The sequence below is a fragment of the Leptonychotes weddellii genome, chromosome 4 (genome assembly GCF_054177405.1).
Source record: "Leptonychotes weddellii isolate Sample4059 chromosome 4, ASM5417740v2, whole genome shotgun sequence".
Classification (NCBI taxonomy): domain Eukaryota; kingdom Metazoa; phylum Chordata; class Mammalia; order Carnivora; family Phocidae; genus Leptonychotes; species Leptonychotes weddellii.
The window spans coordinates 77,807,052-77,833,665 of NC_138372.1; the positions used below are offsets into that span (position 1 = coordinate 77,807,052).

Sequence of the window (26,614 nt, forward strand, 5' to 3'; positions counted from 1 at the left end):
TCCCTCTCCTTCCTCTTTTGCCCCTCTCCCAAATAAATAAAATTAAAAAAAAATTTTTTTTTGTATTGTCAGCACTCTGATTAATATACCAACTTATAGTGCCTTACCCAGAGTAAGTGGTCATAAATTTTGTTGAATGAATGAGTACTGCTTGGAATATAGCTTATCTTTTTGCTGAGGAGTTGAAAATTTTTAGATGAAACTTCGGATATGCAGAATAAGGTACAATAATGCTTTACACAATGAGTTCTCTGAGAATGGACCCACTTAAATTAGGGTTTGTTTGAAAAACCAAACACAAAATAATGATATGTCATAAACTTCATAAATCTTATAAGAAGACTTAGATACTTTGGGTATAGCAAAAAGGCTTCTAGGCCCAGTTTATATTTTACTTCAAATCTGTAGGGCCAGCAGTGTGGGTATTAGGTGACCCTGTGGGTATTGGGTGACCCTGTGGGTAGTGGATGACCCTGGTAAACGATTGCTCTGATCCTTGGGCTCCCATTTCTTTGTCCTCCCCAGAAGGAGATGACTCTCTCTTCTCTCCTCTCCCCACTTGCAAGGCTCCCAATTCTTTTAACTTCTTTCCTTTCAAAACAGGAAAGAATTTGATTTTAGCTATTTATACTTACCAAATAAAAGACAGATGAACTGACTTTTACTGAATAATTTATGAGTTTCGTTCTGGTTATTGACCCATAATTTGCCAACCTACAAGGGGAAATTTACAAATAGGTAAGAGAGGTTCATTTGTTCGTTTGTTCATTCATTCCTTCGGAGGGAAAGCTGAAGGTACTCTGAAATAATCAAATAATATATCCATGGTTTTCCCTGCCCAAATGAGCCCAGATGAGACCACATTATCCCTCCCTCCCCCATCCAAGAAAAAGTGGTGGCCATTGCTTGGTTGTGGCTCTGGAGGCCTCTTCCTGGGAATTGCCAGAATGGAGAAGACACTATCTATTGTGTCATTAACTTCAGCCTTAGGAGCCCACTCAGCCCTCAGGTTTTTCTTTCTTATGTCTCTGCAGGACTCATCTCTGCCATTTCTCTTCCTCTTTCACTGTCCCCGGGTTGATGACTTCCATTTCTTCTACCCTGAGCCCAACTCCTTCATTCTCCTGCCTTGGTTGTAAGTTGCCCAAGTACATATTTTTTTTTTAACATTTTTTTTTTAAGATTTTATTTATTTATTTGACAGAGAGACACAGCAAGAGAGGGAACACAAGCAGGGGGAGCAAGAGAGGGAGAAGCAGGTTTCCCGCATAGCAGGGAGCCCGATGTGGGGCTCGATCCCAGGACGCTGGGATCATGACCTGAGCCAAAGGCAGATGCTTAACGACTGAACCACCCAGGCGCTCTGCCCAAGTACATATTTTATACTTTTTAGCACATTTGACTTACTTCAATTGCTATCAATTGGTTTTGTATTTTAATATTTCTCTCTAGTAATGGTCTGGCTTATTAAATGTGTTCCCATTTTCCCCCACCTCTGGTGAAGAGGATTCTTCTAAAGAAGCATGTTGTTGCTAGGTATTTACCCCCAAAATAGAAAAATACTAATTCATAGGGATACATGCACCCCGATGCTTATAGCAACATTATCTACAATAGTCAAGTTATGGAAACAGCCCAAGTGTCCATTGATGAATGGATAAAGAAGATGTGGTATATATATATATATATATACAGTGGAATATTACTCAGCTATAAAAAGGATGATATCTTGCCACTTGCAACGACATGGATGGAGCTAGAGAGTATAATGCTAACCAAATAAGTCGTTCAGAGAAAGACAAATACCATATGATTTCACTCATATGTAGAATTTAAGAAACAAAACAAGTGAGCAAAGGGAAAAAAGAGAGAGAGAGGCAAACCAAGGAAACAGACTCTTACCTATAGAGAACACACTGATGGTTACCAGAGGGGAGGTGATGGGGGAATGGGTGAAATAGGTGATGGGGATTAAGGAGGGCACTTGTTGTGATGAGCAGCAGGTGTTGTATGGAAGTGTTAAATCACTATATTGTGCACCTCAAACTAATATTATACTGTATGTTAACTAACTGGAATTTAAATAAAAACCTAAAGAAAAAAAGGAAGCTTATTGTTGGAAGGTGTCTTCTTTACTCATGGCATTTTATTATATCAAAATTGGTGATAACCCAGAACAGTGTGAGCAGCTATGACCATATTTTGCCCCAATGATCTTGACATTTTCAGAATGTATTTAACCAGTTAGAAAACAATATAAAAACATAAAAGTATATTATTATAAATACATATATATTCTTAGAAATGCTAACATTGTGAGGAAAGAATATATAAAATGGCCTTAGGATAGAGTTTGTTGGGATGCCTGGGTGGCTCAGTCGGTTAAGCGTCTGCCTTCGGCTCAGGTCATGATCCCAGGGTCCTGGGATCGAGTCCCACATCAGGCTCCTTGCAGAGCAAGGAGCCTGCTTCTCCCTCTGCCTGCCTCTGTCTCTCTCTCTCTGATAAATAAATAAAATCTTTAAAAAAAATATTAAAAAAAAAAGAGTTTGTTGGCTTTATATTTGCCTGCAACATTTCTGATTTTTGAAGACCTGTTCTAAATTGCTCTTGGCTGTGCAAAGGTTTTGACTGCATTTCTTAGTATGACTTGAGGCTCATCCCTCCTTTTGTGAAATATGAAAGCTGGCCCATTGAGCTTTAAGATTTTGTAAGGTGGGAAACTGGGTTCAGATTGCTTTTCATCTCCCCTTAACCTGCTGCTGTGGCCAAGATGCAGGTATAGCTTCTTATAGCTGTCTGATTCTCTTACAGCAACCTGTTTCTTTGAGAGACAGTAGAAAAGAGTGCGGACAGGATCCTCTTCTATTTTTCTCTCCTCCCCTGCTCTAGGTCTCAAATTGTCTTTCTGGAAATATGACCTCCTTGAACAAAAGGGGATAGGAATTCCCAGAGCCTAATTTCACTATGGGGAACTATGTAGGCCTCTGAAGGGGAAGGACATCAGTTTCTTCAAACGCTTTATCCATACCTCACTCAGGTTACTTGGCAATTTCTCTAGTGTTTTATAGTTATTTTTGTCCTCATCTTTTCATCTTGATTGGTGTTTTCTATGAGTGCAGAACATTTTCCGCAATGATGGAAATGTTCTGTATTTTCATTTTCCAAATCAGTAGCCATTAGCTACATGAAGTTTTTGAATGCTTGAAATGGGCTAATTAATATGATGGGAGTACTGATTTTTAATTTATTTAACTTTAATATTAGTTAATTAAAATTTTTTTATTTGACTATAGTTGACACAATGTTACATTAGTTTTAGGTGTACAACATAGTGATTCAACTTCTCTATACATTATGCTACAGTCACCACAAATTTGCTACTGTCTGTCACCATACAACACCTTTACAATACCATTCACCATACAACACCATACAATACCAATCCCTGACTATATTCCCTGTATCTTATATCCCCATGACTTATTCATTCCATAAGTGGAAGTCTGTATCTCCCACTCCTCTTTACCCATTTTGTCTGAACCTCACCCCTCTCCCCTCTGACAACCAGCAGTTTGCTCTCTGTATTTATAGGTCTGGTTCTACTTTTTGTTTTTTGTTTTTTTTAAAGATTTTATTTATTTATTTGAGACAGAGAGAATGAGAGAGAGCACATGAGAGGGAGGAGGGTCAGAGGGAGAAGCAGGCTCCCTGCCGAGCAGGGAGCCCGATGCGGGACTCGATCCAGGGACTCCAGGATCATGACCTGAGCCGAAGGCAGTCGCTTAACCAACTGAGCCACCCAGGCGCCCCTACTTTTTGTTTATTTATTAATTTCTTGTTTTAGATTCCACATATGAGTAAAATCATATGGTATTTGTCTTTCTGTCTGACTTATTCCGCTTAGCATTATACCCTCTAGGTCCATCCATGTTGTCACAAATGGCATGATCTCATCCTTTCTTATGGCTGAGTAATATTCCACTGTGTGTGTGTGTGTGTGTGTGTGTGTGTACGTACACACATCTTTATTCATTCATCTATGTGTGTACACTAGGGTTGGTCCCATGTCTTAGCTATTGTAAATAATGCTGCAATAGAAATAGGGTGTATAACTTTAATTAATTTAAATTTAAATAGCCACAGGTGTTGGAGAGTACAGATCAACTTAACAACATGGTCTGTATTTGATGTACTTCTTCCTGTTTTATTGGAGTATACCAGTTTACTTATCCGATGTTTGGTGAAACAGGTGTGTTTGTTAACCATGTTGCTTCCAAAAGTACATGTGGCTAAGCTGGCTGTGCAGTTAGAAACTACACAGTTATGAGTTTGAAACTAAAGTTGGTTTCTGATGGTTAGTATGAAACTGGAATTAGATGCTTCAAATTCTTTGTGCCTTCCTGAAATTTATTCAAAGTGAATCTAAAAAGCTGATAAAACCACCATCACTAAAAATTCTAGATTTACCTTAACATTCTACAAGTGTCAACAACATTCATGTTTGAGTAGGAGAAAACAGGGGTTATTAGCTGAGTGTTACTTCCAGTAACTCAAGGACAAGGAAATCTCTGTGATAGAAACAGGGCTGTCTTAATCATGCTGGTAGGTGCTTATTTTTATATATTTTTCATTTTGATTCTTTTGAGTGGATTCTTGTTTACCATCCAAGTTACATGGTCAGTAATTAGGTGTAATAAACAGTTCATTTTGAATTCATGGGTATTTTGTTTATACTTACAACACAGCATCACACTGGGAACTTTACAAATATATCAATAACTTTTTATTTCAAATCATTGCAAGTTTCTTTTTTTGGCAACTCTGTTTTTTCTCTCATGCAGCCTGTATATCGGGACAGCAAATTTTGGTGTTAACCAGAATATAAGTTCCAAAATATTACCAATCTGGCTCCTGGCAGATTTGATGTAGTTTAATGATGTATCTATAATACTGTAATTCAGGTAGCAGAAAAAAAGTAAATGACTCCCTCAAAATAAAGGTCTTTTGGGGATGGATTTTTGAAACTTACTGATAATTTAATAAATTTTTGAAACTTGTTGATATTTAGTAAATTTGTGGTCTAGGCTAAATTGAATCTGAGCACATTAGTGAGCAAAATATTCAAAATGAGGACTCGTTTGTTGAAGTTTTATATTATGAGCAGGATGTTCTTCTAAGCCTATACGGTATAAGATAGAGCCCCAGAGTGAGAGGCTTACCCTGTAGTTGGGCAGGTAGGAACTACACGTAAAAAAAAAAAAAGATAATTCACAATATGTGATAGTGTCTCAGATGGTTAAGTTTTGGGAACTTTGAGAGAAGGGTAGTGTTTCCTAAGGGTGACTGGAAAGGTAGGATTTGAACTGGATTTTGAGGAAGCTAGAGAGAAGCAGAAAGAGAAAAAGGAGGGCATTCCAGCCAAGGAGACCAGTGTGAGCTGAGGCTTGGATTAAGAATATGCATATGGAGTATTTGGGAATGAGGAATGGACATGTTTGTTGGAATGCAGATTCCAAATGGGGCCCTTTAGGAGGTAAAGCCATCCTGGAAGTGAGGGGCATGAGCATACGTGTGTAGGGCTTTGATTGCTGGGCCAAGGAATTATTTTGAAGGGAGTAAGGAGCCATTAAACATTTTTGACTGGTGGGAAGATATGTGAGAAGTGAGATGTTATGAAGATTAATCTTTGGAGTGGCATACAGGATGATTGGGCAAGAGAGTGGGAGAATTTAAGCAGTAAGGATGTGAGATGAAGACTCTGCCCTTCTGTTGCTAACATTGGAATGGAAAAGCAAGGGATGACTTAAGAGTAGTAGCTTTTCTGGTGTACGAGAATTAAATTGATATTTATTTGTTGCCCTGTTGTGACTGAAAGGTTTCATGCCCGAATAACTGGGAGAAGCAAATGTTTTGAGTCTAGTGGGCTGATTTGAAGGAAAGATGTGTTGAGTTTTAGATGTTCTGAGTTCCAGGTAATGGAAGGACCTGTAGATGTGAGGTTCACAGGTAGTTGAAGATGAAAAGGCTGATGCTGGGTCTCAAGTGTGGAAGCCATCTAATCTCTCTTCCATAGGGTTATCAGTGAAATTCATGATAGTGGGTATGAGAGAGCTGCAGACTGCTGACTGTAGCCTGGAGACATCTGGGGTGGGGAGAGGGAGAAGGGCCAGTGTGTCACATGATGCAGAAAGTTCAAGGAGAAGAAAACTGAAAGAAGACCACTAGATTGAAGATCCTTGAGAACTGAGAGCGCTGTTTGAGGGGAATAGTTAGAATTGGTAACTGAGTAGATGATAAATAAAAGTAGGAAGTGAACATGTTATGTTCTTGTTGCTTCTTTTGTTGCCTGCTTTTTAGTCCTTTTTCTGAATGTCCTGGCAGGGAGATAGAAGGAGGTAGAACTCGGAGCTGTCCAAACAGTTCCCTGTTAAGAGACCAGAGACTGGTTATAGTAATTGGTGATCCTCAGGAGGGTAAAACCATTAGTTATTTGGATTCTATATATATTGACCCTTATTCTTGACAATAACTAAAATTTGTTTGCAATTTTAATGAAAATAAAAATGAGCATTGATGTTACTGAAAACTATATTTCTACTAAATATACTTTTTTTTTTAAACAATCTCAGTTTTTATGCAGATTTTGGACCTCTGAACTTGGCAATGGTGTACAGATACTGCTGTAAACTAAACAAGAAGCTGAAAGTGAGTATTATGGTGATGTTTATATTTTGGTATTAAAAACTGGAACTTTGAAATCTGACCACTGGGATTGCTGTGCACACACCATTTAGTTAGGTAATCTTGATCTTTGGATATTTATATGAGTGGTTCACCCAGAAGTTGAAACTGATCCACCTGAGTATTCCATAAAGGACATGTTAACCTCTCATTTTTCAGGATGAATTGAAATGTGAGCTGGAATGAAGTCATTGGAATAGTGATCTAAGAAAGAAAGCACAAATCCTTTCAGGTTGTTGTTTAATGAGTCTATCAAATTCCTTCCTAGGATGATTTTTCTGAAACCAGGTGATGAAGGGGCTCATCACTGCATGGCAGGAGCTCTGGAGCTTTTCCTGTCTGATCAAGATAGAAATTTTTATGTATTTCTTGAAGGTCATCTTTGTAGAGTTAACAGCCAAGTGAGATTGATGAACTAGTAGTGATACAAGAGGGACTTTACCTGTTATGACAGAATTTGGGTCATACATTCAGTATTCATCTATATTTTTGATTTTACATTTTTTTTCTCTTAAACTCTAAACATATATGAAGAAAAGCAATATGTATACTCCTGGTTTTGGTAAATTTATTTCACCACATAGAAAGAAATATTTCTATTTTTCTTCCAATTTTCTAAATGAGGATCTTAAATGTAATGTTTCAGTTTGGAAGGTCAAATACTACACAGCATGCTGTTAAAGATGACTGCTAAATTACAATGCTCAGGTTGTTTATTCTTTCTGCTGGTTAAAATGTTACTGGTGTGTCATAGTACTATGCCTTGTACAGATTAGCTGCTTGGTGATCATCTTTTGAATCGATTGATTTTTATTGAACTTAGGTAGAAAGACAGTGGATGGTGGAGAATTTCCTGTAAAATATGTTGTGAATTTTTGAATTCACAGATTTTTGCCACTGATCTGAAAATGCTAAATGGTCAGGAATGAATGCCAAAGAAATATTTTTTTTAGTTAATCATTGTATAACATAAGATCTGTTGTAATCAACTGTTTAAAGACTTAATTTGTAAAGTATTAGCTGACTTGAAAATATGTATATAAATGCCTTTAACTGAACTGATCTACATTTTGCAGAAAAGAAGCTACTGCCTGTAGTTTAGAAAATAAACTTGAAACTTTTGTAATCACCAAGGAAGCAAATAATATCCTTAAAAGGATTTAAATATAAAAATATAAAATGACTTTTTAGTGGGTGAATTAACAAGGAAAGGAGAGTTCATAAATAATTGAGGCTTATTTCTTCCTTTTGAGGACCTAGGAATTTTTTTTGCTTTCTTGATTAGTCCTGTTAGTATGTAGTTGGTATGAACTGGGTATTATAATTAACAATTTGCAACCTGACTATTATTTAGAAGATTGAAGAGAAGAGAATCATTATTTTGAAAATAAAATTTTTGGCCTGACTTAGTGTTCTTATAGCAGTCACGTAAGAGTAGATGGCTTGAGTAAGGCTATTTTTCTACCATGTTCGATACCAAACCCTATAAGTAAGTGTATACATGGACTTGTTTCGATTTGTTTTCATTTACAAAGCTTTCTTTCAACATTATATGAAAGTTTAATAGAGTTCAGCAATCCCTTGTTTCATTTCAGTGATCAGGTAATCTGATGGATTCCTAGAAGGACCTTTTTAGCTTTAATACGGCTAGTGGTACCCTGTTACTTGCTGAAGGAATGAATGTTAAAACCCAAATGTTAATAAGCCATGGATTATTTTGAAGCATCCAAGTACAATCTCTATGTTAGAAGAAAAAGACTGACTACCAATCCAAAGCTACAATTGCTTCAGCCTTGTGGAATCTGTTTCTTTAGCTATAACATAGGGGTTACAGAGCTCCCACAGAGGGGCGGTTAGGATTATATTAGAAAATATATGTAAAAAGTCTTTGCAAATTTTAATGTCTTATGGCGAAGAAAGTTACTAATGGAACATTTATGACTTTGGGTAAGAAATAACAATAAGAGTTTTTCAACCCAGTTTATGAACGCCTTCTCAGCCCCCCTAGCTATTATTTCCATATTCAAAAGCTGTCCGATATAATTTTAGGAATGGAAATGACCATTTAGTCCAGCCAATTAATTTTATCGGTGCAAAAAGGGAGACCCAGGAGAGTCAGGTGACTTGGCCAAGGCTGCAAGGGAAAGTGGGGGCTCGATTTCAAGGCTCTCGACTTATTCCTGCTCCTCTCCACCTTCGTTGCTAGCCGAGCCTCTGTGGTTTATAATCTTTCCAGGCGTGCTCACAATACTGCCCCAGCTGACTTCACCTTGTTGTCCCATAGTGGTCTCGAGACTCCTCCGCCTCGTTTGCTCCAGTGACTCCGGCTGCTTTTCTTCTAGGAACCCAGACTCCAGGCTTTTCTGCTTTGAATGGAACCTTCTCGTTCCGTACCTCCCATATTCTGTCTCCCTCACCTTCATGTAATCTCCAGGCCCTCAGGCTCCGTATTTTCTTAGGCTCCCTGTTGGTGTTTCTCGTCTGCAGCCCGTGTTCACTCATCTTGGTGAGACCTTTGGGCACCTTGCTTCCATGCCTTTTGTCTTGCTTGCCTTGACAGCTGCCGCCCTTGGCGTCTTTCCCGGTGGATGATTTCATGCGCGAACTTACTGATTTACTGCATATCGCAGTACCCCTTCGACTCCCAGCTGTGCACTTTACCCTGAGCCACACCAGTTGCTCCACGCAATGGCCTGACGTCCAGTCTGACTTGAGTGCCCCTTTTCTCTGGTTTGATCACTCCTTTACGCCTTCTAGGAGGCATCTCCTTGCGCTACGGAAGAAGGTGGGAGGTGCCTCCTGTTTTCCCAGAATTCTCTGTGCAGATCTCTATTATTGAAGAATTATAATTACCTGTTAGGTTAGCATTGCTCTCTCTCACTAGACTAGACGCTCCTAGGAGATGGAGATGTGACATATAATTCTGGGTCCCCAGTGCCCAGCACAGGGTCACCAGACCCACAGAAACTTCTGTCGATCTTATCGTGATCCCCTTGACTTCATGATCTCCTTGACTTACAGGTCCCCTTTTAGCCTTTTGCCTCTGGAGATTTCAGGATACTCTGCCCTCACTGTTTACATCCTCACTACGCACTGATTTCTTAATCCTTTGCTGTCTCACTTTTGCCTTACTTACCCTGCTGAAACTGCTCTGGTGACATTTTTTAAAAAAAGATTTTATTTATTTGAGAGAGAGAGAGAGAGAGTGCACACCAGCCGGGGGGAGGGGCAGAGGGAGAAGCGGACTCCCTGCTGAGCAGGGAGCCTCGTGTGGGGCTCAATCCCAGGACCCCAAGACCACGATCTGAGCAGATGCTTAACTGACTGAGCCACCCAGGTGCCCCGCTCTGGTGACATCTTAAACACCAGATCTGATGGTGTTTACTTGGTCATCAAACTCTACTTCTCTGAATAATTTGCCACTCTTTTAACCGATTACAACTTCTTGGAATATTTCTCCTGTGTGGTTTCCTAGCTCTTTTAGGCATGTCTTATTTTCTACTTTGGCAATTTTTATTTCTTCCAATAAAGCTTTTATGTTTTTTTCTTCTTCTTTATTTGATACTTTATATAGATAGGTAATATTTTGCAGTGCATTCTACATTTTTTATTTTTATATTATCAAAAGGTATTTTTTTCAAGTTGATGATTTGAGGTGGTGATTTATTGCTATTTTTTGTGTGTCAATATACATTCTATTCCCAGTGACTTTCATTTTAATTATGTTGATTAGAATGGAAAATTATCCATCAAACATGTACTTAGATTCAAAAACCAAAAGTAGGGGTGCCTGAGTGGCCCAGTCGGCTAAGGGTTTGCCTTTGGCTCAGGTCATGTTGGGCTCCTTGCTCAGCGAGGTATCTGCTTCTCCCTCTTCCTCTGCCCCTTCCCCTCAGCTCATGCTCTGTCTCTCGCTCTCTCCCTTGAATAAATAAATAAAATCTTAAAAAAAATCCACAAAACAAAAACCAAAAGTGGAAATCACTACCATCAACAAAAAAACCTATATTTTAAAATTTAAACTATATTTTAAAAAGTGTAAGCACTAATTGTTGTGCAGTGATAGGTTGTAGTTTGCAATTTCTGGTCAGTAGTTACTGTAATGAGCTAAGCAGTCCAAAGAAGGAAGATTTATTGAACTAAGAACAATTGGTAAAACTGTGTATGTTGTTTAATGTAAAATGCCATCAGTGATTGATAGGCTAGACCAGAATTCAGTAATTTGGTATTTTAAGAGTTCCATAAACCCCTGAAATTATATATAAAATTTTATGTGTATTTACATTTTCCTCTGAGAAGATGCATAACTTTTAAAACAGTTCTTAAAGGGATTCTTGCCACAGACAATGGTAAAAACACTGGGTTAGAATATACAGTCTTCTAAAAGGGAAGACCATTCTAACAACATAGTGATATTTTAAAAAACAATACCTTCTTCAAATTTAGTCATGTAAGAAAATCTTTCAATGACTGATACAATAATAGGAAAGTTTTATAAACATGACTGAATTTTAAAAAACAATACCTTCTTCAAATTTAGTCATGTAAGAAAATCTTTCAATGACTGATACAATAATAGGAAAGTTTCATAAACATGATTGAACTAGTTTTTCCTAAAATGGTCAATACAGTTTTTTTTTTTTTAAGATTTTATTTATTTGACAGAGAGAGAGAGCGAGCGAGCACAAGAAGGGGGAGCGGGAGGGGGAGAAGCAGACTCCCCGCTGAGCAGGGAGTCAGATATGGGGCTTGATCCCAGCACCCTGAGATCATGACCTGAGCCGAAGGCAGATGCTTAACCGACTGAGCCACCCAAGTGCCCCAATGGTCAATACAGTTTTAACTGTTGATTTCACTTTTCCTCTGAGAAAATGAAAACCTCAGTCTGTGAAAGAAAAAATCTAAGAGCATCACTGGAAAAAGGGGACATTTTCTAGGGCAGTGATTTCTTTTTAATACTGCTTTTATGATTCAACAGGACAATTACAGTAATCTTGAGGACTGCTTTTAAAAGGTTTAAAAGAATATTGACACAAGTGTAATTTTAAATGTACAAAACATCCCACATAGCCATTTCAGGGTAAAAGGAAAAGGAGGGGGTGGGCCTGGTGAAATGGACGATTGTATTAAAGCACTGAAAGTACCTGGCAGATGGTGGGGGCTCGGGGACTGTCCTTGTTGTTGAATGAATCAGTGCAGCAATCCTATCTGCTAACCAGGCACCTGCCATGGTATCGGGTGATTGTACACAAGAATTCTTTTGATACAATGACAGGACCACCCTCTTTTTATAACTACAAAAATATGTTGAGATTTCTTCATGAGGTTACCTTCTGTTTCAGATTCATGGGCTTTGGGGGGAGGAAAAGCAAGTTACATTTTGGATACAGTTCATGTAGTTTAAAGAGGTATCAGGGGTTCTAAAGCAGTGTTAATTCACATGGGAGTGAGTGGACATAGAATTTGCAAGGCACGGAGTCCTTCCTGATGCCCATTTAGAAATCCTCAGGCAAGAAGAACCCCTTTAATGGAGAATCCCCAAATGCCATCAACCAAATTATCATCATGGTCAAATAATCTTTATGAGCAACTTTTTTCTGACATGTTGACTTCTGCTCTGATCAAATGTGCCATTTCATTAATGAAACATATTGGGTTTGAAATAAAGCAGACCATACAGAGACACCTTTTTCTTTTTAAAGAAACTACTCGACCTACTTTGTTTTAGCTCAAAATAAAAACATAAACCATATTTTGTTTTGTACAGCCAAAGAAAGTTTTCAAGAATATCCCTTTCCTGGGAAAGTTGGAGGTAAAACATGTAGAGGTCATGGCTGCTGACAGGAAGACCTGTTCATTTTCTCGCTTTTGCAATGAGATGACAACTGATTGCTTTGGAGATGCTGATTGCTGTGGCCATTACTGGGCTAGCCTAGTCACCTGTAAGAGAATGATGCCTTGATCACCACAGCCCCCGTGCCATAATCTACTTAATATGAGCACCATCACTGGCTGAGCTTGCTTGTTTAGGGAAGTGCATGGGCTCTCTCTCTCTCTCTTTTTTTTATTAAAGAACATATTGTCCAGCCTGCACTAATGTCTTCCTTAGCTCAATCAGGCTGATTCACACAGTTTAATTAAACATGGTGTTCCAACCAAATGACTTGAAGATTTTACTTTTAAGCAGGGCAAACAACTTTACTAAAAGGCTGCTTAAAAATCTGTTTTTCTAAATTATGCATTTACTCTTTTGTGTGTGTGTGTGTGTGCGCGCGCGCGAGCGTGTTTTGGCTTTGAGCTTAATTACACCGCCTGGCGCCACCTTTTGTTTTTGAATGGTTGAGTAGTTTGTGGTCTCCTGCCCTAAGCTGAGCAAGTGCATGATTTGTATATGTCACCACCATCCGAGGATAGCCTGGGCTATTTGTGATTTGTGTAGCATGTCGACATTTTCTCTCTCTGAGTTGCCGTGGCATGTTTTTCTCCAAGAGTGAGCCCTCCAGAATGCAACCTTTCACATAGTGTTCTTTTATGAGATAGAAAATGTCTGACTGGGGTCAATACCCTCATCTTAATTTGTATTGTTCTCTCATAGCCGCCGTCATACTTTGGTTTACAAGTACCATTAAACGTTTATATGCTAGATTGCACACTTGTCATGATTTACATAACAGTGGTAAAACTCTGACTCTCAGGTAAGCAATCCAGCTCTGGAAATTTCTATAGGTTTGATTATATTAATTGGTGGATATTCAGTACTATATTCTATCTTTTATCTATTATTTTTTACCTTGTTAAAGGAAATAATTACTGTACCTGTAATTAAGATCATTCTGTTGGTCCTTGCTCTGCTATGAATGCATCCTTAGGTAGTTGTTCTCTTTTGTTTGTAATAAGCCTTGGTCAATATTTCCCCCTTGGTTATCATCAAATATTCATTAGACTGTGAATGCTTATGAGGCTAGAGAATGAGGTTCTGCTCCCTTGTTACTGCATCGTTCAGCACTGTCTTTGACACATAGCAGCTGCTCAATTCATGCCGATAAAACCAATAGAACTTTCTTCAGCCACAGTATCCCGGCACACAGATTTGGCGAACTGGTTGCCTATGGGCTGCATTCAGTTTTGTAATGTTTTCTTGGGCATGAATGCTGTTTAAAAATTTTGAAGTCATGGTTAACATATATAATTTACGAAAATTTCCACTTAATTCTGGATTTTTGGCTTCTCTTAAATATTAAAGTATGCGATTATGGGCCCAGATTCCTACATGGGAGTAGGAGGTTGAAGCTAAGTCTTCTTAGGATAGGGCATGCTTTTCTAGTTTACCAACTTACCTACTTCAAATTCTTGGCCCCTGAGGGCATCTGAACTTTGAACCTCTGGAATAATGCCATTTAAGGCAGCTCAGTTACTGAATCATTAAAGGAACTTTTCCTAAGGTGTTATCATCTGGAATGCAAGAATTTACAAATTGTGATACAGTTTTCTGAGGAATCTGGGGAAATGTGTTTTTTATAACATGCTTTTAAAAGGCATATGGAGGGGCGCCTGGGTGGCTCAGTCGGTTAAGCGTCTGCCTTAGGCTCTGGTCATGATCCCTGGGATCGAGTCCTGCGGCGGCTCCCTGCTCAGCGGGGAGCCTGCTTCTCCCTCTGCCTCTACCCCTCCCACCCCCCCCAGCTCATGTGTGTGCGTGCGCTCCCTCTCTCTGTCTCTCTGTCTCTCTCTGACAAATAAATAAATAAAATCTTTTAAAGGCTTATGGAATGATTTGGAGTTCCTAAGATAATTTAAATATGTCTTTTGGGGCTACTTGACCAAATGGACAGTGTTTTAGGAGCCATGTAAAACATTTCCAGGGGATGATCAGTCACATTTTTATGTAGCATAGCGGATAGGACAGTGCACTGTCCCTGGACCAGCAACATCAGAATTACTGAGGAACTTGTTAAAAATAAAATTCTTGGGCCCAGCAATCTGTTTTTTTTTTTTTATTATGTTGTGTTACTCATCATACAGTACATCCTTAAAGCAATCTGTATTTTAATAAGCCCTCTAGGTTACCCTGAACCAGCCTGTTAGCAGGATGAAATATAATAATAAAATATAATTTAGATTGATATTTGTTTTTATTTCTGAAAAGTTTTAGTAATATTGACTAATTCAACAAATTCTTTTTTTTAAATGCATGTTTATTTCTTTTTTCTTAAGATTTCTGTTTTTGTATTTTTTTTTTAAGGTTTTATTTATTTATTTGACAGAGAGGGACACAGCGAGAGAGGGAACACAAGCAGGGGGAGTGGGAGAGGGAGAAGCAGGCTTTCCTTAGAGCAGGGAGCCCGATGCGGGGCTAGATCCCAGGACCCTGGGATCATGACCTGAGCCGAAGGCAGATGCTTAACGACTGAGCCACCCAGGCACCCCAGTGCCCCTTAAGATTTCTATTTTTAAGTAATCTCTACATCCAGCATGGGGCTTGAACCCACAACCCCAATACCAAGAGTCGCATGCTCCACTGACTGAGCCAGCCAGGTGCCCCTGTTGGCCTGAGAATTATTTAAATTTTGAACCATGAAACTTGTTGTGGCCTTATAATTGAGATTTACACGAACTATCAAACTCAGTGAGAGAGTTCTGGATTTCTTCCATCTACCATACTTGCTGAGAGAACTCAACTGTCTGGGATCTTACATAGGAGATACTGACCTAGTGTGATAAGCCAGGCCCTCTCTGGCTCCTAGCTTTTGTTCTCTTGGTAAAAGAGAGACACAGAATTCTCATTATTCTTAAGCCTTGCCCAGGACCTCTGGTTTGGGAGTCACACTGTGTCTGGTCAAATTGGACCCCTTTGGTACTATTTCTATGCTTTCGGAAATGATGGAATGTAGCAATAAATGTTAGCTGTCATTATTATAGAGGGCTGGCTACGTCCACTTAGGTTAAGACGGTTCGGAAGGCTATATACTGTAGTTTCTAGATAGAAATCTAAAATACATGTGAATAGGGGCTACAGGTTATCATTTGTAATTGGTCATGTGCAGGCTTGCTACAGAGCAGGCAAATAGTTCAGAGGTCTTAGTATTCCTTCTGTGACATCCTCCCCTTTATATTTAAGACTACATTCATTTGTTTTACCAGCTTCTAACTTTACTTTGTTATCATACAGTGTTTTTGTAATCTCTGAACTTCTCATGTAAAGCAAAAACCGTCTGTAATAGAGCAGATAGCTCATTGAAGCCAGAGGTGATGGTCTAACTTTGCAAGTGCTCTCCTTTTTTTTTTTTTTTTTTTAAGATTTTATTTATTTATTTGAGAGAGGAGAGAGAGAGGGAGAACAAGCAGGGAGAGTGGCAGAGGGAAAAGGGACAAGCGGGCTCCCCACTGAGCAGGGAGCCAGACGTGGGGCTCGATCCCAGGACCCTGGGATCATGACCTGAGCCGAAGGCAGACGCTTAACGACTGAGCCACCCAGGCGCCCCTACAAGTGCTCTCCTTGAAGGGCCTGGTCAGCATACCCAACCACAGAGGAATTGGGCCAAAGTAAGGAAGACACAGTTCAGTTTGGAGGCATGAAGTTTTCTTGGTATTAGGGCAGAATCTGAGAAAATATCTACTGGGCTCATTCATAAATTAGAGTCCTCTTGTCTACAGACTGTGCCTTTCTCTTCCTCCATGGTAAGTTCCTCCAAGAAAGATCTTGAAGTTCTTTCTTCAAGGATGTTTCTCTAAAAGGACTTGAGTCATTGGTGTCTCCAGTGGATTGTATTGTTTCTTCTGGAATGCTTTAGTATGTAGTAGGTCGTTTTTTAAAACTTTTTTTTTTTTAATTTTTAAGTAATCTCTACACCCAATGTGGAGTTTGAACTCATAACCCCTATTAAGAGTTGCATGCTCTACCGACTGAGCCAGCCAGGTGCCTCATCCTTGAAATTTTTCATTCCAGTACCAGAATATCTGCTATGTTACAATAGCATTACTGGTGTAAGCCTGGGGCAAGGTGACCTATGAGAGGAAGGCCTGGCTGTGACCAGGAAGGAAATTAGGGCAAGGCCAGTAAGATTTAAGAGTTTTCTCTGTTCTCATTTATTGTGAATTAGTTTTGATTCCTTGAGTGAGAACTCAAACTTTGTGATCTGACCTGGGAGACATTGGCCAAATTTCACTAGGCAGATGATTTCTTGACTGTAATGCTTTTGAGACTTAACTGAGAAAAACAATGGCATTCCGAAAACATTTATGTAAGGTAAATGCTAGGAGCTTAAAAAATTTTCCTAAAAATTAGAAAGCTGTAGTTAAAAAGTCAGTTATTGTAATGTACACCATGGTGACCATAGTTAATAATACTATATTATATATTTGAAAGTTGTCAAGAGAGTAAATTTTAAAGGTTCTTATCACAAGAAAAAAATTTTGTCATTATGTATGGTAATGGATGTTAAAAAAATTGTTTCCATCTATAGGCAGCTTCCAATAGGAGATATTTTAAAATAGTTAAAATTTGTAGGTGTATTTTACGAGAATATTCTTTATCTGATGTAATTTCTGAAAGCTTGTAAAGTTTAAAAATTCTTCTAAAGTCCTTAATAGTTTAATTTGTATTATATTTACTTTAAAAAATTTATGGGTTTATAGTGAAAAGAAAGTTTCTACTCGAATTTCATCCTGTAGCTTCATGGTTTCTGTTGCAGGATGGTCTCTGCAACATATACTAAAGTATATCCCATATACTTTCAAAGAAGAGTGAAAAAACAAAAACCAAGGAAATGCAAAACGTTTGAAAACAACCAAAAAGACTATTGGTGATAAAAGCAAGCCTTATGAGTTTGTCCCTTTTGGTGAATGGATTTGTAAAATAAATTTAATTCCACATTATTAAATGATAGCAATAGTTTGTTGTGAAATCTAAATTCTTAGTGGAAAAGGGCATTAAAACAGACAATCCAAACTCCAGATCAGTTGTGGATATTTTCTTCCCCACAGGTGTTTTAGGGAACCAGGAAATGTAATTAGTGAGAGGCCGGGAGACGGAAGAGCTGAGTCCTTATGCTCAGCCTGACTCATGTTTGCAGGGGCCCGGCCTCTGGAAGGCAGTCTTTAGGTTTGGGATCAGACACCTAAAAATCTGCTTAAGTTTTAAGGGCCTTGACTCTCCTTTCGGTAAATCAAAACTAACTTATTGATGGAGAACAATAAATGGCAAGAACAAGCCAACAGACAAACCAACAAACAAATAATAAAAACAAAAGGAAATGTCCTGCAGACAATGGTTTCAAATTGAGGAAGCAGGGGCGCCTGGGTGGCTCAGTCGGTTAAACATCCGACCCTTTTTTTTAAAAAGATTTATTTATTTATTTGAGAGAGAGAGAGGGAGAAAGAGGGAATGAGTGGGGGAAGGGGCAGAGGGAGACAGAGGGAGAGATCTCAAGCAGACTCCCCACTGAGCATGGAGCCCTTTGTGGGGCTCAGTCTCACAACCCTGAGATCATGACCTGAGCCAAAACCAAGAGTCAGATGCTCATCCAACTGAGCCACCCAGGTGCCCCTAAATGTTGACTCTTGATTTCGGCTCAGGTCATGATCTCAGGGTCATGAAATTGAGCCCCACATGGGGCTCCATGCTCAGGGGTGGGTCTGCTTCTCTTCCTCTTTCTCTCTCCCTCTGCCCCCTCACCCCCCCCACCCCGCTTGTGTGCTGTCTTTCTCTCTCTCAAAAATAAATAAATAAATCTTAGAAAGAAAACAACGACAAATTGAGGAAGCAAGGAGACAGGTGTCAGCATGATTGATAGTGACCTTGACGTCTTTAGATAACTTCAGTGTGTTGACTGAACTGAATTTAATAAAATGTATTTTTAAAGCTTTATTTCATAGGGGTATTTTCATAAGTCTGGAAATGAGGACTTCAGTAATGAGACCCACTTTGAGGCAAACCGTTACTTTTTGAAGTTCAGTTTAAAAGAGCAATGCCATTTTCAGAATCCGTGATTCTTTTTTTTTTTAAGATTTTATTTATTTATTTGACAGAGAGAGACACAGCAAGAGAGGGAACACAAGTAGGGGGAGAGGGAGAGGGAGAAACAGGCTTCCCGTGGAGCAGGGAGCCCAATGTGGGGCTCAATCCCAGGACCCCCGGACCATGACCCGAGCCGAAGGCAGACGCTTAACAACTGAGCCACCCAGATGCCCCTGTGATTCTTGATTAGGAAAGAAATGCCTAAAGGGATGGTGAAGGTTTGCAGGCTCATTGCTGTGTTTTCTGTGGTTACATCAAAACCAGAACACTGCAGTATCCTGTGGAATAGACCTCAGAGTTGGAAGAGTTTCTTTTCCTTGTAGAAAATAGCCAGGTGAACAAAGAAGGGTAGTTGAGCTCTCTTACATTTTTAAAGGAGCTGTAAAAGCAGGTATTCTGTGGGTTGTGGTCAGTGTGTAAGGTATAAAAAGCTGCTTTTACAGTCAGCTTGAATTTATGGGCAAATATTAAGAGGTACCTATGTATCTGTATTTTGAAAACCATTTGTCAAAATGCTGTAACTGTTTTGGAATATGAGGAAATTGAGCAGATTTCATTTAGTTGCATCAGTGTTCTCATTGTTTTATGTTTATTTGAGTTTGATGAATACTTTGATTTCATTTTAGCAGCTTTTTTTACTTTTCATGTTTAGCATGTATACAGCATACCAAGTTGCTAATTTTTGGATTTAGTTGAATACTTGAGCACGCAGCATTTGCATGGCCTATAGCAGGTGCTTACTAACTGTTTGTTTGAGTCCATGTATTGTATTAAGCTGTCTGCTGATCCCACCCTTTTGGTGGTTCATCTTTTCCCACTAACCATTTATTTTCAGATAAGTGAAAGGGGATTTTTTGTAGAACATTCTAGAAAGAAAATATGAGTATTGATGCTCTGTTAATATTATGAGTATTGGTGCTCTGAGTTAAATAGACTGATTGACACATTTAAAAATAAACTGTAGAATATGAAAAGTACAGATAACTTTTTTGGGAGTATGGTATCTAGGGAAGGAAAAAGGATGAATAATTACTCAGCCTTAAGAAAGAACTTGCCATTTGTGTCAACATGGATGGACCTAGAGGGTATTATGCTAAGTAAAATAAGGCAGAGAAAAACAAATACCATATAATTTCACTTATATGTGGAATCTAAAAAACAAAACAAATGAACAAACAAATAACAACAACAACAACAACACAAACAGACTTGTAAATACAGAGAATGAACTAGTGGTTGCCAGAGAGGAGGGGTGTGGGGGGGATGGATGAAACAGATGAAAGGGATAAAGAGGTACAAACTTCCAGTTATAAAATAAGTCGCGAAGATGCAAAGTACAGCATATTGATGTAATCAATAATGTTGTACTAATGTTGTATGGTGATACACGGTAACTACACTTAATCTATAGTATTGTGGAATCACTATGTTGTACACCTGAAGCTAATAAAACATTGTATGTCAACTGTACTTAAACTGTACTTAATAATAATAATAATAAATAATACATAAATAAATATTAAATAATAAAAATTCAAAAAAGAAAAAAGATGAATAGACTTTACATATAATATTTAGAGTAAATTTTCAAAAATGTTCCCACTAGTAAAGATGCCAATAATTTAATTCTTTCCTATTGCATGTCTCCCTGCTTGGAGAGAAATATGTGTTCTATTGTCAAATCGGCATCATGGTTGGGCTGCAAAAAGTCAACGCCAGTAACCCTCCACCCCTCAAAAGCTCATGTACAAATGCCATAGAAATGAAAGTTGAAAGTTGGTAGATTTCACTGATTGTGACACATCTTGGAAGTTGAGATGATGTTTACCTTCTGTATATTTTAACATTGTTTCTATGGTTACACTCTTTTTATTCCCTCTTTTCAGTCATACAGTTTATCAAGAAAGAAAATAGTGCACTACACCTGTTTTGATCAACGGAAAAGAGCAAATGCGGCATTTTTGATAGGTGCTTATGCTGTAAGTACTTTTTCATGATTATTTTCTATAATCAGGCCAATGGAATGCTAACACTGTCACATAAAATCCAGGCCACTTTTTCAGTGGAATTGGGAGATGGTGAAAATTATTAACACCCTGGGAATGGATATGGAACGGAAAGTGTGGACTACTATCCATGGGCTTGTTTAACTCCCAGATTTTATTTCCTAGTAGCTAATGAGAGAATCTTAGAACCAAAATGGGTAGCTTGGATCCGGCAGTTGTATAGGTGTTTTTAAAAAAAGAATATCCAGAAAGAATATTTCTAGGGAAAAGAATATATAGTGGAAGATATTTATTTTTATTTATTTATTTTTTTAAGTAGGCTCCATGCCCAGTGTGGAGCTTGAACTTATAACCCTGAGATCAAGACCTGAGCTGAGATCAAGAGTTGGACATATAATGGACTGAGCCACCCGAGCGCCCCTATAGTGGAAGATGTGTTTTTTGTTTTTGTTTTTGTTTTTGCAAGAGAGAGGGGTGGGAGGGGCAGTGGGACTGGGAGAGAGAGAATCAGCCTTCATGCTGGGCTCAATCTCACAACCCTGAGATCAGGAAGAGTCAGATGCTTACCCTACTGAACCATCCAGGTGCCCCAGTATAGTGGAAGATTTTTAAAGACTGTTGAGGTGTTCCTCTTCTGCAAAAGAGGAAATCGTAGATTGCATGGGGGAGGGTTATTATTATTATTATTTTTATCAATCCATTTATTAATCTATACATGTATTTGTAGTAGGCAAACCAAACATAAAGCCTGCATATATTACAGCTTCCCTAAGAACTGGACAAGACTTTCCCAAAATAATTTTGATTGGAAATTTTGTTCTCTGTAAGCACTAAAATGTAAATGTGAGTTCCACGTGAATGTGCTGCAGAGTTTTGGTGCGACTATTTCTAGAATTTTCTATATATACTGGGATTGGGCAAAAACTTGGAAGGCAGAAGCCATCGGGGCCAAAACTCATCTGTAACCTGTACTAGCTTTTTAGGGACGTGTGTGATATGCACTTAGGAATATGCTGGTCTAAAGGCAGGGGAGCGAGGTATCATTTCCCATCATCCTTGGGGAGGGTGTGCTTCTCTGAAGCCTGGAACCACACTGCTGTGTGACCTTTCAACGGCCTCCTTCTGAAGATCTTGCCGGAAGGAGGCACCAGCTACTATACCTCACATTCTGCCACATCAAACCAAAAGCTCTGGGGGAAAAAACCCAGAGGTGGCGTTGGAATGACTGTCAGATATTGCAGGGTGTAGGCTGAGAAGAGTGGCAGGCCGACAGCCTGACTGCAGCCTGGGGCCTTGTTTCCAGGGCTGAGATGTCCAGCTCTGCCCATCTTTTCTCCCCCCCGATGTAGCTCCAATAAAGCCTGGGGCCATCCCTTGTGGTACTTTTCTTTCCCACTCTGTAGGCAGCATGGTATAATATCAAGAATCATGACTAAAAACATTTTTTCATCCTGAAGTGGCTCTGGAATGATGGGTAAACCACTTTATCTCTCTTTGCTTTATTTAGTTTCCTTATCTGTAAACTGATAGGGTTGGCTATAATGACCTCTAAGTTTCCTTCCAATTCTGAGGATACGAGGATTATTTGTAGTGCCAGACAGACTACCGCTTTTATTTTAAAAGTGTGCACGAAAAGCTGGCTGTTGGCGTGAAGGTTCAGCGAAGTGCTGGTAAGCTGAATTAAGCAGGCATGCTTATTTTTCACTTTGCGTTGATAATTATTACTCATTTGAAACTGATCATTGCCACCATGTTTAGAATATGGAGAGCCTGTACTAACCTTTGGATTCAAGCCATGTGAGCAAGCGTGTCTTTCCTGAGGGGTTTTGTGATGCCGCGTGAGCATGTTCCCCGGGAGTCCTCCGTCATAAGGGATTGCCATCAGGAAGAGGTCATCTGCTGCTCTCTCTCTCCTTCCTCTCTTCCCCGCCCTCTCCTCTTCTCTCTCCTCTTTCCTTCTTAATGCCCGGCCTTCCCGTTTCTGGTGTCATCCTTTATTTCATCAATGGCACCTCTAGGGTTTTGAAAGGAAGCTCAGTCACAATAGGTGCACTGAGCTTGGATCTGCTGCAGAAGTTTCCACCACTTTAATGCAACCAAATGAAGGAAAAGCAGTCTCAGCAGGGTTGAAGAAGTGCTGAGGGCAGCACGAGCTTGCCTTACATGCTCGTTAACAGTCCAGAGAAGCCATGGAAAGTAATTATTCTTGTACCGTTTATTTCCTAATTGATTTTCTTTTCCAATTTTGGGAGTGCATTTCCCAGAAAGCTTTTTAACACACTTAATAAAAATGAAAACCAAGAATTATATTCTTTCCTTGAAGAGAATTTGGTGCCTTACTTCGTTGTTGTGTGTATGCATTTAATTGTTGGCACAAGTTTTGTAGGAAGAGAGTCAGTAATGTGCATTATATATACATCTCTGTGAAGTTACACGTGTATTAAATGTTGCTATTTGGGTAAGCCGGAATCTTCTGGGGGAATCTTCCTATTATTAAGGTCAAATATCCAACTGTGTGTTTGTATCTCCACATTATGTCTCTAAATGATATCTCACACTTATTGTGGCAAAACAGAACTTTTTATTCCTTTTCTCTACGAAACTATTTATTGCCACAGTCGTTGCCTGTTCAGTAAATGGACTACCATCAGTGACTTGCTGAAGCAAAGAATAATAGTCATTTTCATTAACTCCTATTTCCTCTTCCCATATTATACTCATCAGTAAGTTTGGTCAGCTCTGCTTCTAAAACATATATTGAGTCAGAATACTTCTTTCCATTTCTGTTGTTGTCCCCTAGCTCCAGCCATTGTCGCTGTTCACCTGGATGATCACCAGAGCATCGTACATTGTTTCCTTTTTACAGTCTTGCTTTTCTTTAATCACAGTTGCCACACAATTTTCAGAGTAATCTTATAAGAATATAAATTAGATCATTCATGGCCCTGTTTCAAATCTGTCAAGTGCTTGCTCACTGTTCTTGGCGTTAAATTCAAACTCCTTACCAATGCCAGTAAGATCCTCCCTGATCTGGCCCTGTCTACCTCTGTGTTCTCCTTGCTCAGGATGCCCCCATCACACTGGCCTTCTAACCATGAAAATCTCAAGCTTATTCCCACCAGAAGGCCTTGATATTTCTGTTCTCTCTGCCTGGAGTGTTTTTACCTAAAACCTTTGCCTTCCTGATTCCTTGTAATGTCACTTCCTCAGAGACATCTTTTCAAGTTTTACTCTGCTCCCACTCTCTAGTCCCTTGTTGCTTTGTTTTCTTTACAGCATTCTACTCTTAGAAATTATCTGATTGATTTATGTGTTTATTGTTTATTATCTCTTTCCTAGACTAGAGGGTAGGAATCTTGTCTGTTCTGTTCATTGCTGTGTCTGGGAGGCGATAAAACATTTAACAAGGAGTTAGGCCCAGCCATTCACCAGTTGAATTGGAAGCTGGCCACCATGGAGCCTTCCTGTTATGCTGAGTCATGGGGAAGTCCAGGGTGGGGGATGTCCCAGGGAAGAGATGAGGTGGCCGGTGTGGAGGGGCATGGGATACTGCAGACCGCAGTTACTTACCAACTGGTTTGGAACTATTTCAGTATTTCAACGCTGAGCATCAGCTTAGAACCGTGCCCTGCACATAGTAGGTGCTCCGTAAATATCTACACAATGAATGAATAATGCGAAGACAAAATATGGAAAAAAGAAGGAAGGTAACTTCCTTTAGGTAACTTCAGAGGGAAACTGAAAACGATCATATTGGACATAAAGTGTAAAGTGTTATCTTCCTTATTACCAGAACGTTGTGATCTTGACTGAGTCAACTATGGCCTTTACAGATGCAGAATCAAAGCAGAGATCACAGTCCAAGGGCAGTACCCACTATATAAAGTCACATCACTACCTTGCCTTTTTTCTGGATGAAATTTTTTTTCCAATTTTTAAAATTGTGGTAAAATACACACAGTATAAAATTTATTGTCTTGCCATTTCTTTCTTTTTATTTCCTTATTTAATTTTTTAAATCTACTTTTTAAGGACTTTATTTATTTATTTGTCAGAGAGAGAGCACAAGAAGGGGGAGTGGCAGGCAGAGGGAGAAGCAGGGTCCCCGCTGAGCAGGGAGCCCGATGCGGGATTCGATCCCAGGACCCTGGGCTCATGACCTGAGCTGAAGGCAGATGCTTAACTGACTGAACCCAAGAGTCCCTTTAATTATTTTTTTAATTGAAGTATAATTGACATAACATTATATTACTTTCAGATGTACAATTTAATGATTTAATATTTATATATATTGAAAGATGATCACCATGATAAGTCCAGTTAACATTTGTCAGCATACGTAGTGACAAAAACATTTTTTTCCTTGTGATGAGTCTTAACCTCTTTCAGCATACAGCTCAGTAGCATTAGGTACATTCGTATTGTTCTGCAGCTATCATATCTTGCTTGTGAGTGTGACGTCTTGTGCCAAACACGCACGTACAGAGTCACGGCTTTGCCTGTGTTTTCTCCATTAGATCAGGACTTTAAGTATGTCACACAAGCTTTTGTGTTTCTATTTTCTTATCTCTAAGTGGGGGAGAGCCTTTTTATGTTTTATCTCATAGAACTGTCATGAGTATTAAGAAGGAGATAAAATATAGAACACCATGTTCAGTAGGAAATCCACAAACCTGTCTCTGTGGGTGATTCTAAAGCCAGGGTTGCTAGAACAATGTGGCCACTGGAGATCACAGTGACCTGAACAGACAGATGATACGCACTGTTTCAGGGAAGTCCCTACTCAGGAAGTATCTCTTTATCCCGAAGCTGTGACATTACCCTTCTTGAGATGAAGGGCACAGGTTTTAAGTAGAGATCAACTTTGTTGGGAAGGTGTTTGCCTTCCAGGACAATACTCAGGGCAGTGCTGGAGTTGGGGGTCAGGATGCTTGGATCATAGTAGTAACCACAGTACTCTGACATGAGTTTGAAGAAGATGGCCTGAAGATACTGTAAGCATGAATTAATTAGGTTCTTGCTACATGCTTAAAGACCAAATCCTCACTAGTTACCATCTTGCTTTCAGTTCACAGAACTATGTTACAGAGATCAAGGAGAATTTGGATCAGGCCCATGATACTGGAGGATTGGAAAAATAATATGTGTGAGAAGCTACAACAAATGTGATGGTTTAGCTTAGAAAATGAAGTTCAGAGTTAAAGTATTAAGATTCCTTTTTTTCCCCCCAGATATGTGGAGGATGCTTAAACAGAGGCGGTAACCACAATGTATTTTCCTTAACCCACTTGTTAAGTCCTCACGTTGCTAAATAAGGGGTCTAATTATGGATTAACTGGACCTGGGCTGAGCCAGATGTCATGTCTGAATTAGAGATGACAAGGCTAAGGTTTGTAGACTTTGTAATCATGTCTGTGTCTGCTATTTATTCTGTAGACTACACTTAAAGCCTTAGTAGGTATATTCTGCTTCTAAGTCTACTACTAATTGCAAAGAAGCCATTCTCCATCTGGCTTAATGGTTGAGAGCAGCGACATGAGCAGGGAGCCACAGGTTGGCCTTGAATCTGCTTGGTAGTTTTATGTCTTGAGCTAGTTATTTAACTCATCCAAATTCACCAGTTTTTTTCATCTTTAAAATAGAGATAATAATACCCCACCTAACATAGTTATGGTGAGGACTGCAGGAGGTCATGTTCATGCAGGTGTCCTGGGGCAGTGCCTGGCATTTTAAGCATTTAGGAATGGCTGGCAGCTCTAGGCAGAAAAATTGTGTGGCCTTCCAGAAAGTTTTCTGAGCTATTGTCTTACCTCCCCTGAAGAGCTGAAGCCTGCTCCTCCTTTCCATC

At 39.2% G+C, this 26,614-nt stretch overlaps 1 protein-coding gene across 1 annotated transcript in view; it reads left to right on the forward strand.

Annotated features, from left to right (window-relative positions):
- The first annotated feature begins 6,519 nt into the window (after positions 1-6,519).
- The window catches only part of CDC14A (cell division cycle 14A), a 108,458-nt gene continuing 88,363 nt past the window's right edge, over positions 6,520-26,614 (forward strand). Inside the window, exons 1-3 of the mRNA XM_081817101.1 lie at positions 6,520-6,708; positions 12,512-12,556; positions 20,647-20,739. Of these exons, the coding sequence (XP_081673227.1) occupies positions 6,577-6,708; positions 12,512-12,556; positions 20,647-20,739 (270 nt within the window). The 5' untranslated portion in view covers positions 6,520-6,576. The remainder of the gene's footprint in view (positions 6,709-12,511; positions 12,557-20,646; positions 20,740-26,614) is intronic.